The 20,144-nt window shown below is 42.6% G+C and overlaps 1 protein-coding gene across 1 annotated transcript; it reads left to right on the top strand.

Annotated features, from left to right (window-relative positions):
* The first annotated feature begins 9,418 nt into the window (after positions 1 to 9,418).
* Positions 9,419 to 11,944, top strand: LOC147888573 (uncharacterized). Its single transcript, XM_087392320.1, has 5 exons — positions 9,419 to 9,704; positions 9,824 to 10,032; positions 10,074 to 10,145; positions 10,247 to 10,729; positions 11,387 to 11,944. Exons 1-5 carry the CDS (start codon positions 9,419 to 9,421, stop codon positions 11,918 to 11,920), a joined length of 1,584 nt encoding a protein of 527 aa, XP_087248446.1. The 3' UTR covers positions 11,921 to 11,944.
* The last annotated feature ends 8,200 nt before the right edge of the window (positions 11,945 to 20,144 follow it).

A 20,144-nucleotide genomic window follows, 5' to 3' on the forward strand; every position in this document is an offset into this window, starting at 1 on the left:
AGAAACATTTTAGCGTGTATCTACATAAGATTTCCAGAGCCTAGGACCCTTGATAGGACATGGCGATTTCTTCTCCAACAGCTTCATCCAAAACTCTTTGGAAGTACTATAAAGTACACTCAAGAGCTCTTGTTTGTGGTGAGCAAAAACCTTTCGTTTCTTTTATCACACTAAATGTTGGTGCTCTTTCCAAGTCAGGAGTGTGGTGTCCATAATTGGTCTTAGAGGGCCAACATTGCCTAAGCGTTTTGCAATCGCCATGATACCAACTATTCTTAAGTACAAACCCTTCATGTGACTTTCTTGTGTTATTAATTGTCTATGGAAAGGAGGGTTGTGTTACGGTGTGGATTGCATTGGTGAGAAGAAGAGATTTGAAATCTATGCTAAATAGCTCATCTGTGCACTCTAACAATATGGCAAGATAGCCACCATAGATGTGGTCTAGTGAATGATCAAGCGGGAGTGTGGAAATCATGTAAGGGCTGGGAAAGGTTAAACGATGTGAGTATGATGTGAAGGCAAGGGATCCCATGATTTAGTCTACACTGTGACTTCCATGTGGGCAATATGCCTCTAAGCGTGGCTACCTCTATAGTCCATTGTAGATGAGTAACTCATGATCATGTCTATCAAATTTTTATTGTACTATGTGATGGAATATCCAACATGTATATCCTTTGATTTGTTAAAAAGCTCCCCAATTTGGACATTCAATAGCGCTAAGGCATCCCCTTGAAATCTAATATCTCTTCCTGTGCATCCCTCGTCTGGGCATTGAAGTTTCGCATGAGTAGGAGTTAACCTAATGACTTGTGTGTTTGCATATCTTCATGAAGCACTAGGAAAGGTGCTAAGGTTGCCTTGCCATAGTTGGATGATTCCAAAGGAAAATAGCATGCTACAATATACATGTTTGTGTTTTGGGATCTATTGAGTTGGATCCACATTGAACGAGCATGCTCATTCATACTAATAACTGTGATTTGTGTGTGGGTGGGATCCTCACACTTCTCCGTTTGTATAGTTTTTTTACCTGAATGCAAATTGCCATGCATACACATGTACTATGGTTAAGCTCTCTCTTGGCTCTCATGTGTATAAGTGAATACTATCAGATCTTTCACTTAGAAAGTCCCTACAAAATTTCCTGGCAAGGACGACAAAGTCCCATTCCATTCCAAAAAGCGAGTGAGTGAGTGAGTGTGTGTGTGTGGTATAATCAAGGTGTAGATTCTTTTTAAGGAGGAAGGTGGAACATAAGTTGTGTCTAAGAACATGTGTGTGTGTGTATGTGTGTTTCTTTAGGATAGGCTTGAGGATTGGACTCTCCATTCTTCCTCTTCTTTAGCCCGCCCGTCCTTTGAAGCTGTCACATATCACAGTGCCTTCTCTGTATAAAGTGTTGTTACCTCCGTCTTGGGTTTCTGATAGAGCCAATTCTGTTTGGCATATGGATCACCCATCAAAGTGGTGGAGAAAGCGGCTACGTCTCCTTTGGCTTTCCATCTAGGCAGTTACTTGCACATAGACATATTGCCTCAGCTGTTTGCCACCGATCTCTACATTCTGCTGAATCTGTGCCTCACATTTTCTGGCACTATCCACATACTTGTGATTTCCTTGCTCTCATTCGTTAGGGACTTCGAGCGAGATTTCCTACTGTTACTTTTGGTAGGTTCTTTTGGTTATTTGGTTTTCATCCAGCTAGACAGGGTTTTGATTTATTTTTTATTTGGGTGCGCTACTGGGCACTTTGGACTCTATGGATGGACAGAAATCATAGAGTCTTTGGTGATTCTACTTTTCCATCTTTTGTTTTTTTCAAACGATCTCTGCAGTAATCGTTTTATGATTGCTTTCAAACTCATTTGATTGACCATGATGTATATATGGCTTATACTGAGATGTTAGGTTGAGTAGTAGTTACTCCGCTTTTGGAGTACCTATGAATGTAATTATTTCACAGCAATAAAATATTCTTCTCACAAAAAAAAAAGTGTATGTGTTCATTAAAAAAAAAATTGTGTGTGTGTGTGTGTGCACTTCATGGTAGTGACGAGGGAGAGAGAGCTATGGCGTGCTTGAGCTTCAGAGCAAGCCCGTTTAGGGATTTTTGCCTTGTCTTGGAGGTCCGTCTAGGGCTCCATACCCCCTTGGCTTCTTTCCGTACGATCTCTTATCCTGTTTGCAGGTTTTCGTACAGTCAAGTATTCCCTAGGCAGGTTTTTCGTACAGTCAAGTGACCTTTACCTACTTGTACAGATTTCTACCGTACAAGTCCGTACTTGCTCTACGGCCTCTTCTTGGACTGCGTGAACTTCCACCCTCCTAGCTTCCTTGTTCTTGCTGCTCTTCTTTCACCTTTTCTTGACCCGTTTTGGCACCCAACCTATTTTGGCACCCAACCTTATGCTTGTTGCTTTTCTAGGTTGTATTTCTGTACGACTTTTAAAGCCTTCATTTTTGCTTGACTTGTTCTATACAGGTCGTATAGCCTGTATGGTTTTCTATCACCAGCCCTCTCGCCTTCCGTTATATTTACTTGCATCTTTTTCACGTCTTCTCTAGCCTCGCCATCTTCACCCTTTTCCACTTTTTCTTTCTACCCTTTACCTGTTCAAAGCTCTCTTCCTTTCCTACCTCTTCTTTTTCGCTTTATAGGTCCTCAATGACTACTATGAAGACACTAAATAAAAGGCAAAAGCAGGATTTGGGTCAGGACTACCCTGGGCATGTTTCTTTGGAGGCTCAGTTAGTTTATGATGTGATGCATGAAGGTTTTGATGATACACAAGGATTGGAAAGATCTTGCTCCAACCGTTGGGAATAATGGTGGAAGTAGAGGATATAGTGGATCCGGTGCATGAATATGCCAAGCATACAGTTATTATATTTTTTCCAGGAAGGATGCCGGTTGCAGCGGATGTTAGAAATTGGTTATGCACTTTGGGGGGCTATTTTTTTTGCAAAGTGCATTATGCATCTAGGGGCTTCTTTGAAGTGATTTGTTGATGAACAACACAAGCAGATGTTACTTGAGCACTCTCCTCTTTTTTATGGCCAGCAGATGGTATATGTTCTTCCTTAATCACCTACGAGGGATTATCAGGCTACTTTGATTAGGCATCGTTGTCTTGTGTGGATGGAGGTTGCGGACTTCCCTCAATGCCTTGCTTCCTTGTTACCAAAAATTGCAACCTCTTTGGGGAAGGTGGTGTGTCCACCACGATTGAATGGCAACTCGAATAGATTTTGCATTTTGTGGGATACAGATAATCCCACCCTCTGGAGAGACCTCTCAAACTAGATGAATGGGCAAATCTTGGCACAAGAGCCTACCAACTTGGATGAAAACCAACCACAAGAAGAGGGCCAGAACCCTAAGTTGTCATCAATAAATTAGGTCAATAATTCGAAGTTGATGACACCAATGTGGCTATCCCCATAACCTACCAGAAATAAAAAATTGAAGCCATCTTGGATGGGGGAGCAGTCATAAGTGTATGCACCAAAGAATGCTAGGAAAAGTGGGGGAAACCTTCCCTCAAGCAAACTCACTTCACGTGCCCCATCCGATTTGTGGTGATGGACTTCACTTAGCAGCCTAGATATGAAGTCATCCAAGGTAGGCCATTTCTGCAAATGTCAAGATTGGTGCATGATTGGTGCATAAACAATATCTATTTATGCCATAAGTAGCAAGTCGTGCAAGTGGACTTGTGCACCTACAAGGCCCACCTACTATCAGGACACCTATTTGTTGTAAAATCTGACACAACGGATAGGACAACATCCTTGAAACTGTTTCAAGCTTGTGAGTCTAAGGAATGCGACGGGAAAGAGGCAGATGAGTTTTGGTATGCCCCTCTCCTCAAGACTGAGTTCTCTCAGAATTGGATGAACATTTTGGTGACTATTGATGTCCCAGAAAGAATAGGGTTCCAAATAACGACCCTCGAATGTGAAGAATTGAAGGCGGTGGTACCCCCGTGTGTTTGACATGCTCAAACCCCATGAGATGAGCAAGGGGGAAGTTAAAGTCAAGTCAAACCTCCATTGGATGACATATGTAGGGGCAACCAGTGACCATGAGTTCTCCTCCAACTGGGGATCCTAATTGAGTAGGTTTATTGCTCTACTAGGCTCTATAAGTGCCATGGAAGAGCCCCCCTTCAAGTCTGAAGCTCCAAAGATCTAAACGCCCAAAAGCCTCCACCAAGGGAAAAGAGAAGTTAACCCCCAAAATGGAGGAAGAGGACGACAAAGCCTATGCGACAGGTCCCTCTACATTATAAGGCCTACACAATAGAGTATTGTAAAATCCTGTACCACAACAGGCCAAGAGAATCCAAGAAGAAGGCTGCTTCCAAGGATACAATGGCCCGACCAAAGTTAAGTGAACCTAGCACCTAAAGGGGCTGAGCCATAACTAGTATACATAGTAGATGACCTCGCCCCCAATGAGGAGCAAGCCATAATTGCTCTCCTTCCAAAGTACAAGGATTGCATGGCCTGGAAGTGTACAAACATGAAGGGTGTGCCTGCCAAAGTTGTGTAGCACACTATACCCATGGTAGATGATATTAGGCTAGTGCATCAATGCCCCTATCCCATGAATCTCAAATACACGCTCATAGTCCTATGGGTGAAGTGTTAAAAAAAATGTTGGAGTCTGCTATACATCATCTCAAATTCAAAAGTCTAAAATCAGAGATAACATCTACATCAATGAACAAAGTTGTGGAGCAATTCAATGTAGCTAATACACATGGAGTCTGTGATACTACAAGTATAAGTACTAGGGCATATCATCTCATATTCAAGAGCTTAAAGAAAGCATGCCTTTCTATAGCAACAAAAGTCAAAGCCCCACTTCCAAACCAATCGATGTCGGATAAGGCATGGCATGCTCTCAATTTGGGTGTACATGATTTAGTTAACAAGCCTTAGCATGTATGTAGTATGCTAACTATGAAAGGGAAGGCTAGAGAGTCTAAAGAACTAGAACTCACAATCAACAACCACTTTGTTAGATGGATGTTCGAAGAGTTTTGTAGGCATTGGTGAAGTTTTATGATATGTCTGTGGAAGAATGCAATGGTCAACTAAAGATTGTATTGAAGCTTGATGAAAGTGAGGTTGTCAAAGGTAAAAGATTGGAAAGAGTCAGTTTGACATTGATGAATAGAATATTGGACCTTCAAGTTGAGCTTGATGATGCAAGGCAATTCAGCATGCACTTAGAATAGGAGATTTGGTGGCTAGTTGCATTTGAGGTACCATGGAAATTTGAATTTTGATGTGGTAATGAAAAATGCTTAGAATATTTTGAAATAGAATGTGAGTTGGTTTTGCAGGTGCCAAAGGAGTCACATTCAATTTTGAAGTGGTTCTTCTTTGCAAAAAAAAAAAAAGTGGTTCTTTGACCAAACTAATATCCCAATCATGATTAAAGGTCATAATAATGGTGAGCTTCTTGAAGTTAAAGGCTATGGATCCTATAGTATAGAATGGCATCTAGTTGCTCACCTCAAGACTATTAAATGTATGTTTAATGTGGCACATGGAGCAAATACAAGCCATCCTTGCCTGTTGTGCATGCAAAAGAGAGTACCATTGCAGGCAGGTAAAAAGAACCAAAAGTAATGGGCTTGTGAGCTTGTAGAGATCAATCAAACTAAGGCACCGGATTGTGATGTTCCAGGGAAAGATCCATCATGGAGCCCAATTCTTGAAATTCCTCTTGAGAGAGTAAACATTTATGCCCTTCATGCTATTGTTAGAATAATTGAAAAGCTAGTGCATTTATATATTGTAGATGCATATAATTTAAAGCCCCAACAAAAAAGTGAGAGGATGATTGCAAGAATTGAAAAGGTGCTTTCATATATGGGACTACACTTTGGGCAAGTCAAGATTACAAAAGATGAGAAAAGATTTGGAAAAACAAGCAATGTTTATTGTAAGCCAAGTTTTGGAGGTGTCAAGGATTTAAAATTTCTTTTGCAAAGAAAAAGAATGATAGGATCAAACGTGCTCATGAGTTTGATGTATGGCAAAAGTTTCACAGTTGTTGTGGTTGTGAACAAGGGGGAAAGGGAAAAAAAAGATTGGAAAAATTGCGAGTTTGGTTAGCTCTTGATAGCGTGGTACCTTTGCTACAAAAGAAAAGATTTAAAGATGAAGATGCGCACTGTTTCATCAATGCTATGAATGACTTTAGCCAGAATATGAAGATCGCTTGGGGAAAGAATTATTAGTACATGATAATCTCTAACTTACATATTGATTGGTCCCATATTAAGATGTTGATATTGATTGGTCCCATACTTATTAATTTGTTTTTTTGTTTGGTAGCACATGTTATATTCCATGCACTATACATGGCACAACGTTATGGAAGCATTGGAGTGTGGTCCACTCAGGGCATGAAAAGACTACATTGGCAAGCATGTTGTGTGTATAACAGAGTGACCCAACATGGGGGTGGTAGAACTAGGCTGAGCCTGATGGTTAAATTGGTTCAATGGTGGTACACGCGCATCAAAAGAAGAGCAATTGTAACCAAAGAGTCCTTAGTATCCCATCCAGTGCGAGACATGAATGATAAACATAGAAGAAGAATATATAGTTCATCAAATGCAAGACAAAATCATGCAAGGTGGCATGCAACCCATCACAGAGAAGGGTGCATATGGGTGGAGCAGGCAGCTGTGGTTGCAAATGGGAGCGTGCTCCCTAAAGTTCTTTTTCGAGTGTGTCAAAAGGAAGCCAGCCAAGGAGTTTAGGATCCTTAACTCCGATGGCAATTTTGTGTCAGAATACTGGCATGTGGTAAACATCTTCTTAAAAGAACTCGGCTCCATTGTAGATAAAATTGATGGTGTAAACTCTTGCAATGTCGATGCCCATTTATAAATATTAGAATATAGTTGTAATTTTAGTTCTATGATATGTAGTAAAGTTAGTGTATCAGGCTATGAAAAGGAAAATTTTGAGTTGTTGCATGTCAATTATAGGTTTCTAGCTCTAGGTTGCACCAATTCTATGCTATTGGAGTTTATGTTGAAAACAAATATTTTTAAAAATTAGGGTTTTGGGCCCTATATATATCAAAGGATTTGCAATAAAGAAATAAAAATTTGAGTTGTTGGATTTTCATTTCATTGTTTTAAGAGCTCCCACACCCCCTCTAAATTGCCCCTAATCCCCAATCCCCCTCTGTCTCTCTCACACCCTCTCTCCCTCTCTCTCCATCCCCCATGGCTAGGAAAAAGCAAAAGGCGAGGAAGCTAAGAACACCAGTGATATCCCCAATCCCCCTCTCTCCCTCTCGCACCCTCTCTCCCTCTCTCTCCATCCCCCATGGCCAGGAAAAAGCAAAAGGCAAGGAAGCTAGGAACACCAGTGATGCCGGAAGAGGAGAGCTCCTTTAGTGACTCATTGTTTTAAGAGCTTCCACACTCCCACACCCCCTCTCTTGCCCCTAATCCCCAATCCTCCTCTCTCCCTCTCTCGCCCTCTCTCCCTCTCTCTCCATCGCCCATGGCCAGGAAAAAGCAAAAGGCAAGGAAGCTAGGAACTCCAGTGATGCCAAAAGAGGAGAGCTCCTTCAGTGACCCACCCCCCTTAGGACAACATCCCCTTCTCTCCACCATGGCCAGGAAAAAGTAGAAGGTGAGGAAGCTAGGAACACCAGTGACGCTAGAAGAGGAGAGCTCCTTCAGTGACTCACCCCCCATCCCACCCCCCTCAAGACAACAATCCTGATGTGAGAAGCTTCCAGTGCATAATCCAGGGAGGTGAGAAGAAGAGCAAGACTCGAACATGAAGACAAAAGAAGAAAGCAAAGGGGCGTTCCAACGACGTCACTCAAGAGCACAAGTCAAAGAACAACCAAGAGAAATGACATCATCCACAGCAGCCATGCCCTCCTCCGAAGCCACATGGTCTACGTGTACCCCAAGGGAGAGCAAAGTAGCCACCTCTATGTCCAAGCTAAAGAAGTCCTCCTCCAGGGAGATAGTATAGGTTAACTAGGAACTGTGGCACTTTGGGAGATCTACATGTATCAAAAGTCTGTCGATCTCCTCATCCCAAAAGTGAGCTTTGCCAAAGTCATTCATGAGGTCATGAAATACATCAACCAGGGCCCTACAAATAGGTGGTTTTGTAGAGGGGGTCTGGTAGGGGTGGGGGAGGCCCCTTGGCGTATTGCATCGGAATCCCTTCTTTCCTTGCAACAAGCACAGCTGAGGCCTACTTGATAGACCTCATGGATGGTGTCCAACTGGCTGCCATCCATAGGAGCAGGGTCACTATTACCGCAAAGGATATGTAGTTCATTATACGGCTTAGGATAACCAAGAATAGTTAGTTTTTAAAAAAATACTACGCCTTGGGCAATGGTTAGAGATGGTGTATGTACTACGCCTTGGGCAATTCTCAATGTTGTATTTTGATGCATGGTCCCAAAGTATCCAAGCACGTCCCAAAGGGAACCTTGTAGCTGGCGGTATAAGCAAGATCCTTCCAAGGCAGCCAGCCTATTGGACGCATCTCCCAGCCAAGAAGGCTCGTCTCGCTGAAGGCCAAGGAAGTTTTTCGAGATCCAATGGGATGCATGGTAGCGGCGTCTACAACGGTTCAATGGTTCAAGTTTTATGTGGGGTCCATTTACGCCCCGAATACACATTGGGCGTAATCAGAGTGTTGGAGACTTTTGAGTAGCAACATGTCTGGGGACTATTGGCTCCTGGGCCATGACTGGAATGCTATGGAATCTCAAGAGGCCCCTCCCCCTTAGTCACAAGATCTGAGAGAGAAGCTTGGGACGACCTTATCATGCATCGTGGCCTAATTGACTGCTGATGCAAGGAGCTAGAACAAGAGGGGCTGGCTGAGTTCACCTGGAACAATAGAAGATGCGGGGAAGACAACCGGGCAGGGAGACTCGACAGATTTTATGTGTTGGATGAGGGATGGTGGCTTCGAGAACCAAGGAAGGGCGAATGTGTGCACCAGACCAACCTCTCGGACCACATACCGGTGAGATGGAGCTTCTGCGTCCCTATCAAAGGTAATCCCCCTAGAGACCCTCCATTTCAATTCAACAAGACCCTGTTGATTTCCAAAGAAGTCCACATAGAACTTAAGAGAAGTTGGGCGGCCACAGAGCCAGAAATTTCTGACCCATGTCAGCGTTGGGATGCTACTATCAAATGAGTGCATGTTAAAGCAAAAGAGCTCGACCACTGCCATAGGAAGGAGAAAAAGGACTCTCGAGCCTAGATGATTGATCTCATAAAATCACTCGGGGCGACGCTAGTGGCGACGCTAGGTGACACTATGCTAGCCTCATTATTGGTTAACCTTGAATCAGCCACATAGCAAGATGAACTCGAAGAAGCCGAACATGCCGAGACTTCTTGACTCCAAGGCCCCCTGTGTTGACATCATGAGGGACTTCATCACCAATTGTGGTAGTAGAGGGGTTGGTAGCTGGCGCCGGGGCTATCCTGGTACCACAAACTGTGCTAAAGGTCCTTGCTCCAACTTAAATGCTCGAATTTGGCCACGGGCCTCGTTACATCGTGGAAAGAGAGCTGGTCCCTGGTTGAATGGAAAGGACGTGCAATATTGGAGGCGATGCAAGCTTTGTGTGAGAGTGTTTGGTGGAGTTTTGCCTTTAGGAACGAATGGTTTGGCCTCCATGACCTTGCGAGAGCCAAAGCCCTCTACAAGAAAGGTGCATGGGTCTAGGCGGACTTATGGAACTAGAGAGTGGCATATTGGTATTCCATAGATGAGTTGCATGCAGGTACCCCAGAAGAGATGGACCCACTACAAGCTATTTTGGAAAGAGTCCCCCAATGGTGGCCTACTAATCAAGTCCAGTCAAGAGGTTTTGTGGCGGGTAGGAACATCAAGGATGCAATATTAAATGCCACGCTGGCAATGGTTTATGCATTGGATAGTGGAGAAAATTATGTGATGTTGAATATGGACTTGGAAAAGGCTTACGACAGAGTAAGCTGGGATTTCATACTCAGAACTATGCATGCTCTCAGGTTTGGGATAGGCTTCTGTGGGCTCACCAAAATGCTTCTATCAAATGCTTGGGCGACGATTTCGATCAATGGGTATCACTATCAGAAGTTTAAACTTCAGAGGTCAGTGAGGCAGGGGTGCCCGCTAGCCCCACTGTTGTTTGCCTTAACCCACAGAACCACTGTTATGTCAGCTCAACTATCAAATGAGCAGAGGACTTATCAAGGGCCTGAGACTTCCAGAGAATACTAACTTCTGCACTCAGTTCTTTGCGGACGACAACACTAGTTTTCTAGAAGCATCCGAGATGAATGTCAATAGGTTTATGGAACTGTTCAGCAAATTTGCTGCTTTATCAGACTCGAAAGTCAACAGCAACAAGACCGAGGCACTGTGGCTCACTTGGAGGCCAAGACCGGAATGGACAAACAGTGTGTTACCAAACTGGATACCAACAGGGCAGATTATCAGATACTTAGGTTGCCCTATAGGGGTAGGAATCAACCTAAGGAGCAAGTTTGAATGGGCACTACAGAAAGTAAAAGGCAAGTTTGACAAGTGGACAGGCAAGCAGCTTTCCTTCACAGGTAGATTAACAGTGGCAAAGCACATCCTAGAGTCCTTGATGGTATATGTGCTATCAATGCTCCCCTTTTCGAATGCTTGCTTAAAAAAGGTGGCCTAGGCCTGACAAGCATGAAAGAGAAGAACGACGCACTATGCTCCAAAACACTAATACAGTTAGGGAGCAACTAGCCTTGGGCAAGAATAGCAAGAGAACTGATCACTCGGAACGCACCAAAGGATGATTCTGCCCCGTGGCAGGACATCGTCCTTTCTGCTTGAAGGTTAAAATTCATCAATCCGAGGTCCTCTCCAAATTGGTGCAGATCTGGAAGGTTAAGACAAAAGGATTTAAAATGGACTGGTCTCCGCAGTCTCTACGGGGATGCGCCACTAGGCATATCGCTATGGTTATTAGACTGGGCTCTCTCTTATGGCACAGCAGTAATACATGAAAACCCCAGATTAGCGAGGAGAATCTCTATGAAGGGCCTCAATGTTTACAGGCATATATGAGACCCAGACGGGAACAGGTGGAAGAGGTTGGAGTAGATAGCTGAGGAATTTGGACTCAGCAACAGGGAACAATAGCTAGTTGAAAGAATGATTCAAAGAATCAACCCTAGCTGGCCAACGAGAAATTAGCTCAGAGAGGAATGGGACTTCAAGGGTTTCATCAACTCTTATGGCAAACCCCTCAACCGATTGACATGCAAGGACTTTTGCAGTGTGAAGGACCCAACAAGTGCATAAGTGGCTCGGGAGGTAGTGGAAGTTTCACGCTCCGAGAGACGGAGTGAACAAGTGGCTGTCAAGATTGAAAGGAGTGTGGTCTGCCACCCAATCTTTCAGGCTGAACGTGCTATTATGGAGAATAGCGATTGGCAAACTGCCAATAAGAGCGGGGCTCTCTAAATGGAACCTCCGTATACCCCCGGAATGCCCACTCTGCAGCAGGTTCAGAGAAACACACATGCACCTGCTTTGGGAATGCCCCATCTCGAGGGAACTGTGGACGGCTGTAGAGAAGAAGCTGACTGGAATGAAGCTGCACATCAAGTTCCACTGGAGAACTGCTCTCCTCGGTGATAGAGGAAAGTATAATGAGCTCACCTTCCAATCAGTCCAGCCACTCAGGGCTGTAATCCTCTCTCTCATATGGAATTTTAGGAATAGAAGAGCTTTCCAAAGACTACCACAGGGAAGAATGCCGATACCAAACTACATGGAGGAAATTCAAAGGACGCTGACCTCTTTTGGACACAGGAATGAAGCTTGTAAAGCCTTGGCAAGGCTATGGTAGAATTTTTGTCTTTAGAACAGGATACGGAACTGTCAGAAATGTAATTTCTTTTTCCTCTTTTTTTTACTATCTAATACTTCATCGCAAAAAAAAAACAAGGTGAAGTAATTTCAATGCGCTTCCCAGAGATGGTGCGCATGAATTGGAAGCTAGGCGAGAGAAGAAGAAGAGGAGAGAGAGAGAGAAAGGGGGAGAAAAAGAAGGGGTGCAAATAGCAAGAAATAGAGAGTGGAAGAAGAGGACAAGTGGAATGTAGAATTTCTAAAAAAGCCTACAAACTAATTTCTCTTCTCCAAGCAGGGCCATCGTTACTTAGGCTTCCACTTGTTAAGTGGCAGGCCATAAAAGAGATTGGGTAGCCAATCAATGGATGCTAGAACCCGGCTCCATAAGATTTATGCCAAGGAACTTTACAGCTAGTTCATGAAATATCATTCTCTGATCTCGGAATTGAATAAAAAATGGTCGTTGAGGAGAGAAGCCTCATGGTGGACGTGCAAACTGAAGGATATCTGGAAGCACTCCATATCCGGGAAGGTAAGCTTCATCTTGTGGAAGGTAATTATGCAATGGCTCCCAGTTCAGGCAAAGCTTACCAAGCCAATGCGGGTTTCTCCCTTGTGCCCCCTATGTGGAGTTGCAGTCGAAACCCTCCCACACTTGATGCTTCATTGTAATGTTTCATGGGTAGCCTGGGAATGGGTGGAGAAAGCCATCAGGCTGTCGAGGCTTATGGCAAAGTTTCGTATTGGTATATTAATTGGCACCGGGTCCTCACCACAGTAACATCTCCTATCTTCCTTCTATGCTAGTAGCTCTGCTGCTAGCAATACATCAAGGCTGCTGTCATGCTTGCCATATGGGAAGTCCACAATCAATTGGCATTTTGGGCTCAATCCGGAGTCACCTGCAAAGAGTCCAGGACCATCGCATTGTTCAAATCTAGCTTGAGGAACGGGCTGGGTCCTGAGTTCATCGGACCCAATGCTGAGTAGAACCCTGCTTGTCATCAGGAATGTGATGGACACATAGATAGCGTGCAGCATTGAATGAGGGCGGATAGCCGATTTTGTCAGACAATTTTTGTAATTTGGTTTCCGTTTAGGGCTTGACCATCCTCTTTAATATAATTGGCAAATCCCCCCCCCCCAAAAAAAACAAAAAAAAAGTGTGTGATAATCATGTTATCAAGTAGCCAAAATAGGAGAGAGGAGTTAAGTTATGCCTTAATCTTCTACTCTAGCCACTTCATTTTTCATTATTCTTCATAAACAAAGGGTAGTCTAAGGAACCTAAATATACATCAATGGACATAGCCAATTTAAGGTTCCCAACAATCCAACCAAACTCTTGGCAAAACTTTTGTGTAGAAATTCAAAGATTTTACACTATTTATAATCACAAAAAGTAAGAAGCTTCAAACATTTTACATTTTTTAGAACCATAAAGGTCAAGGATGGCATTAATATGTCCAGCATGCATCTTGGACTCCAAAGAAATAACCTTTGCTGTATGAATAACTTGCCATACCACATGTGAATTTGTGTAAAAGAATTGCAATGAAGCACCATTTTGAGACACATTAACATCAAAGCTTATATTAACCTCCATTAGTGAGCACATGGTAAAAAAGGCTCAAGATTTTTATATGAAGTTGTTTATTTACCTTTGCAAAAACAAAAAGCGAGATGTTTGCTTTGTGGTTATGTATCTTTGGTACTACTTGTGCATGATTTGGCATTTGTAATTGTAGATTAATGACAGTTTACTTGAACTAAAAATGGATAAGATACTATCCCATGGTGAAGTAGTGTGTGTATAATTCCATTCTGTCACTTGAGGCAGGAGTCTACACTTCATTTATAGGCTCCTTGGTTATTATTGTCTCAAGTAATATCACATCCTTGGACTTCATTTCTATGGAGCACAATATATATGAATGCTCTATTCAAGTGTTGCTCTACCGATTGTCCTTTCTTGGACTGCTATGCGCAGTTTGCTTTTAAGTCATCCTCATCATTACTCAAGGAGATTAGAATTTCTACTTTAATTCCTTGCACGCCTTGTGTGCTTGTAGATGGATTTGAAGGCCAATATATCACATTATAACCTAGTTTTTGTTGCAAGACACAGAGGCAAGTGCCTGACTTGTAGTGCTTTTCTTATTTGCACAACTCTTGAGTTAGTTGTAAGAAGGTATACAATATGTGAGAATGGAAGAAGGTGAACTTATCATGGAGCATCCAACCCAAAATCACAAAGTATTGAATGACAAATTGATGTAATGGATCATACCAAGGGTTACCAGATCTATGGTTGAGTAATCACGACTGAGTGTGTGAACATGTGTGTGTGTAGGTGTGCTTGATTAGGTGTGACTGATGATGTGTCAGCCAGTAGGTGTGATTGAGTGAATATAGGAGTGTGGCGTGTGATTGAGAGATTCTAGGAGACATTGGTGGTCTTCTTGATTGAGATGATTGTGGATCTAGATTCCACCTACTCATGGCCAATTGCCTATATGTACTCCATTCTAGGAATGAATCAATTGCTCATTGCCTTCATACTTGTGCCATTGTCTCTACCTCTTGTCTACCTCCATCATGCTTCCATGCTTGCACCAACATGTGGTATCAGACCCAGTCAGCCTCCTTGAGCCATTTCTAGCCACGTCATGATCTTCTTCCTCACACTCACTTCTTCTCCATTTTTTTCGCTTTTGAGCAAAATTTCCAAGCGCTTGTTCTCCCTCTATAATTGACCATTTCCAGAATTCTTCGAGCTATAGAATACTCTCAAAAGGGCAAATCTCGACATCCAAGCAATTAGTGAAATATTGCTCCAGTCGTCCATGCCGACAGCTTCTTCACTTAGTGAACTTTTACATAATTTCGCATGCTGGAGTCATATTTCATCAATTCCTCCTAGCAACAACTGGGCGACCTTATGAGCTAGCTCCATTTCAAATTTGAGCCTAAATGCTTTAGTATTCGAGGAGAAATCGGCAAAAAACCAGTCGAGAATAGCACACTTCTCACAGCCAAACTGACGTGGCATTGCGCATTTCCTTGCTAGTGGATGATCTCTGGTACAAGACCTTTCTTTCTACCTAGAAATCCCTCTCAAAGCTACTTGTTGATCATCGAATTTCATCCTCCAAGTTGCTACTATATTTGGTTGCTATTTTGGACAGTTTTAGCTTTGAAAAGGTTAACCAAGTCAACAAAAAATTGGGGCTTTTGACCTTGACTAAAAGTTTTCAATACATTGACTCTTCATGAGCATTAGAACTCAGTTATGGGATTCATGGGTGTCATTGTACTTTGCATTTTATTTTGATGAGCATAGGTCTGAAGATCAAGGAAGACATTATGTGCCTCAATGGTGATATACTAGCTATACTAGCTAGTGATTCTTTTATGGAGATATGTTCTTGGATGCATGACAAGAAGATTATGAAGTACAATATATCAAAAGGTCTGGTGAGCAAAGGACAATCTGAAGACATGATGATGATCAAGTTGATACTCCAAGTTTTCCTGAAAAGGATAAGAGAAGCATCCACAAAGGATACCTTTCAACTTCAATAAATTAATGAAGACATTCCACATTAGGTTTAGGGTTTGTGTGTGGTCAATAAGGATTCTCTGCCTTGAGATGTCCCCCTCAAATGATTGTTAGTCTTATGTTTTACCTTGCTGGATCTAAGGGTATTCCCATGCATAGTCATTGTCTAGTTTCTCAGTTGTAAACCAATATACCAAATTCAAAGTGAGATCATGTTGGGATGAGGATGCCCAAATGAGTCTATTGCTGATGCAACTAGAGTGAGTACTAGGTTGGGATCATGAGTGTTATCACTAGAGGTGGGCAAGCCATGAAGTTTCCCATGGACTACTACTAGGGTTGTGGGGGATAATGAAGGGCAAATTGATGTAATGGATCATATCAAGGGTTACAAGGTCTATGGTTGTGAGTGATCACATGAGTGAGTGTGTAAACACATGTGTGTGTGTGTGTGTAGGTGTGCCTGATTAGGTGTGACTGATGATGTGTCAGTCAATAGGTGTGATTGAGTGAATATAGGAGTGTGGTGTGTGATTGAGAGATTCTAGGAGACATTGGTGGTCTTCCTGATTGAGATGATTATGGATCTAGATTCCACCTACTCATGGCCAGTTGCCTATATGTACTCCATTCTATGAATGAATCAATTGCTCATTGCCTTCATACTTGTGCCATTGTCTCTACCTCTTGTCTACCTCCATCATGCTTCCATGCTTGCACCAACAAGGATGGCTTAAGAAGATCCATGATGTCTGGAGTAGTTTCTCACAAGCTCATCCTCATCTCAAAATTTCACCCTCATCATATGGGAATAGTATGCTAGAGGAAAAGAGATTACATCAAATCCAAACAGTACACCTTTGGTTCAAGAAGAAGTCAAAAGGGATGGAGCTCATGGATAATGTGCTTGGAGACTTAATTTCAAAGACAATGTTTAGATGGTGATAAGCATTTAAAGACTCCACATAATCATAAGTCATATCATAATCATTTACATAGTCCACATAACAGAAGTCATATCCGAAAGGTTATGGACATTAGCATAAAGGCAACAAAGTCAAGTCTAATTAACAATAAGATTACAAGTGAAGAACTATATGAAAGATTGAAAGAGAAAGAGGTAGACTGGAGGAGAACATGGTACTGTTCTAATCATCCATTAGGCATTGGTGGCATCAATGTAGGAATTCTATCTAATTTTAAAAGCTTTTTTCAAATATGTCAATGGATGTAAATCTTTCATAGATATCCATGGATGTTTCGATAAATAAGATCCACTTCATGTTGGCTTCTCTTTGTTCTCCTAGTGATGTGATTAATTGGAGAAGGATGTGGGAGAATTGGAAACTAGAACCAACCCACTTTCTTTGTAGGGGATTTCAATATGGTCAAAAACAACTCAAACAAATGCATGAACAAGGACATATTTATCAGAGACTTAGAATTAGCATTTTGGGATGATCTTAAAAGCTCAAATGAGCTTATCTAGAAAAGATTCCTTATCATTAGTAATGACTTGTTGATTTGGATAGGTAATAATGAGCTACTACACTCGAGTCTATGTGCCTAAAGTACTTCTCGATAGCAATGTGATTAGTAAATGGGGAGTGCACCAATCTTGGATTCTATTAGACCACAAACACGTGGCCCTTTTTGTCAACTTTGTACTTGGACAAAGACCTAAGGGATCATGGTTCAAAGTAGAACCCCCATTTTTTTAATGACATACTATTAGGCAACAAGTCGATAGGCTTGGATAAAGTTTATTCAAGCCCTAGTCTATATAGTTGGAAATGGGTAAATCTAAGATATCCAAATGTTTCCATAGCATACCAAAAAGTTGGTTGCCTCTATAAGATGTGAAAGATACAAGGAATGGGGAGTTCACGTTTAAAATTTAACATCAAATATTAATAGAGGTTCAACCTTATCTTATAGATTCTTGCAATAAAAGAATAGCTCAAATAGAAAGGATTGATTCAAAGCAGGCTTGAGTTTACTTTAGTAATAATTCATAAAGTTGAAGAGGCTCCTCAATTGGGATATGTGTGATCAAGGGCTTGCTAGGAGCATGCTCAAATAGAAAGGATTGATTCAAAGCAGGCTTGAATTTACTTCAGTAATAATTCATAAAGTTAAAGAGGCTCCTCAGTTCGGATATGTGTGATCAAGGGCTTGATAGGAGCATGTGTGCATCCACTAGCAGTCATATGGTTGTGTGTGTGTGTGTGTAGAAGAGGCACACTTAGTGCCATAGACCATGACACAGGTGATGATGTAATGCAAAGGCCCTCACATGGGGTGGTGCCTATGATTGTGGAGTTCCTATGATTTAGGAGCTACCTCCTTTGATGTAGGAGAGGTGCCATTGATTTAGGCCACCCTCTCTCCATTTCTATAAAAGAGGGACTTCCCTCTCACAATGAATAGAACACCCATTGCTATATCTCATGTGTTCTCATTCACCTCCATGATGAAGCTCTCCTCTCTCCCCAAGTTCCAACATTTGGTATCAGAGCCTCCTTGAGTCCCTAGCCCATTGTAGCTTCAATATGCCACCTCATCATCTTCTTCTCCACCATCTTCTTCTTCATTTCTACCCTCTTTCTCTCCAGATTTTGCTTAGCTCCATTCTCCTCCATTAGGTGACCATTCCTAGAGCCCTCTAAGCTGAAGTTTCCTCTACTTAGGGCGCCCCTTTGACACCAAGCAATTTGGGAGAGATGCCCTCTACAGCCCGTGCCGACACGATCTCTGCTCAACAAACTTTCAAGCAATTTTGCCTACTGATGCAATATTTCGCCAATTCCTCTTAGCCACAAGTGTGTGACACTATGAGCTTGCTGCTCATGAAATTTAAGCTCAAATGCTTGCTAGAATAAGGAGAAACAAGCCAAAAACCAATCAGAATAGGCGCATCTTTCCACGGTGACACAACGCGCAATTTTGCCATTCCTCTCTCCTAGAAGTAGTCCTCAGTAATGTGGGGGAAGAGGGAGCACTCAGGAAGGGATAAGAGGAGACACCAAAAGTGGTGGAGCAAAAGCTACTCCAGCTTATTCCTCTATCAACTATATATGAGTATACATGGGTGCTATACAAGTGGGTGGGCACACTGCCCTTTACCCCAACAACCTCCCACTTAAAGGCAGTGTGCCTTTAAGGGAGTATAGTACACATATAATACAATCAGCCATAGGCTGAAAAACAAGATGACCAGACCATCATCCTATGCCCATCAGCACTTTACAATGTGCAAAGTGCATAGAGGATAAGCTGCTAGCAGACATCAGGTTTGCAGGATAGAAAATGACAAGCTGTAGATGCCTGAGCCAATACAGGCAATGGAGTACTCAATAACTTCCCCCTCTCCATACTGAAACAACCAAGTATTTGACAAACATCATCAAGACCATGCAGCTCCCACTGCAAAGCATTCCTGTCCATAAGGAACCATATGGCAAGTAACCTCAGAAGGATAGCAACCTCCTGAATATTGAGACCATAACCTGTCTCACTGTGCATCACATCCTGAGCTCTCATAACGGTATCAAACCTATGAAGCCAAGCTCGAGGGGATTGCTTCTGGCCATGGAGGCACTTACGAAGCAAACATATCAATGATTCCTGCCCATGCGCAATATGACTCGAGTCAATAACTGCAGAAACCACATCTGTCCTGGCATGACCAGCCAATGGATCATGCCGGGCATCATTAGCCAAGGTATCCTCCTCACCATGCATAGCCTCATCCTCATCTGCAAGAGGCACTTCGCATCCTGGGAGTAAACTATAACTGTCCATAGAAGATGCATCCACAATCTCCATAGGAGTATAAACCTATGGAATACTCGAGACATCTGACCGCCGTCTCTGACCAAAATCAGGAAGTAATCGGTTCCAGCTTTATAACCTGCTCACTGTGGGAAAAACCTCCCACTCCAAGGGATATGGGCTGCCCCTACAAAGAATTCGGAGGTATCAGTGCACTTACACCCTCCTGGAACACCACTCTCTTGCTATCCATAGTCTTGGGTTGTCTAAACATAGCATCCTCTCTGAAATAAACATTATGGCTGCGTATCAACTCTCTAGTTGAAGAATCCCATAACCTGTAGTCCCTACTGGACTCACTATATCCAAGGAAGATACACCTCCTCAATCGGGAACCATGAGCATAAGCCTCGCAGCCAAACATACGTAAATGCTCATAACATGGTGCCCTGCTTGTCAAGAAGTCAAATGGCACTCTACCATTCAGAGATCTCCTGGGTGACCTGTTAAGCAAGTATGCAGCTGTCTTACATGCCTCAGCCCAATAGCATTTGGTAAGACCTGCATATCGTAGCATGCTACCAATCTTGTCCAATAGAATCCGATTTATGCCTTCTGCCAAGGCATCATGAGCAGAAAGATGAGGATTGTTCAACACCCTTCTGATACCAAGTGTATCACATAGATGCTGAAATCTAGAAGAGGTAAACTCTGCATCACCATCAGTCATCAAGCTCAATAGCTTCTTTCCTGACTGATTTTTAGCATTACCCAAGAGGCGCTGAAATGTATCATATACATCATGCTTCTGTCGAATCGGATATACCCATATGTACTTTGTAGCAGCATCAATAAATGTCACAAAGTAAGAGGCGCCACCCAG

This window comes from Dipteris shenzhenensis, chromosome 21 (genome assembly GCF_047967505.1).
Source record: "Dipteris shenzhenensis isolate YYH24624 ecotype China chromosome 21, Dip_SZ_1.0, whole genome shotgun sequence".
Lineage (NCBI taxonomy): Eukaryota > Viridiplantae > Streptophyta > Polypodiopsida > Gleicheniales > Dipteridaceae > Dipteris > Dipteris shenzhenensis.

Excerpts from the sequence above, each read along its gene's own strand:
- LOC147888573 (XM_087392320.1), top strand. The coding sequence starts at position 9,419 with ATGCCGAGACTTCTTGACTCCAAGGCCCCCTGTGTTGACATCATGAGG. Across the intron at positions 10,146-10,246 it reads GCGACGATTTCGATCAATGG|CTCAACTATCAAATGAGCAG; the intron begins GTATCACTATCA and ends CTGTTATGTCAG. Across the intron at positions 10,730-11,386 it reads CGAATGCTTGCTTAAAAAAG|TGGAAGTTTCACGCTCCGAG; the intron begins GTGGCCTAGGCC and ends CTCGGGAGGTAG.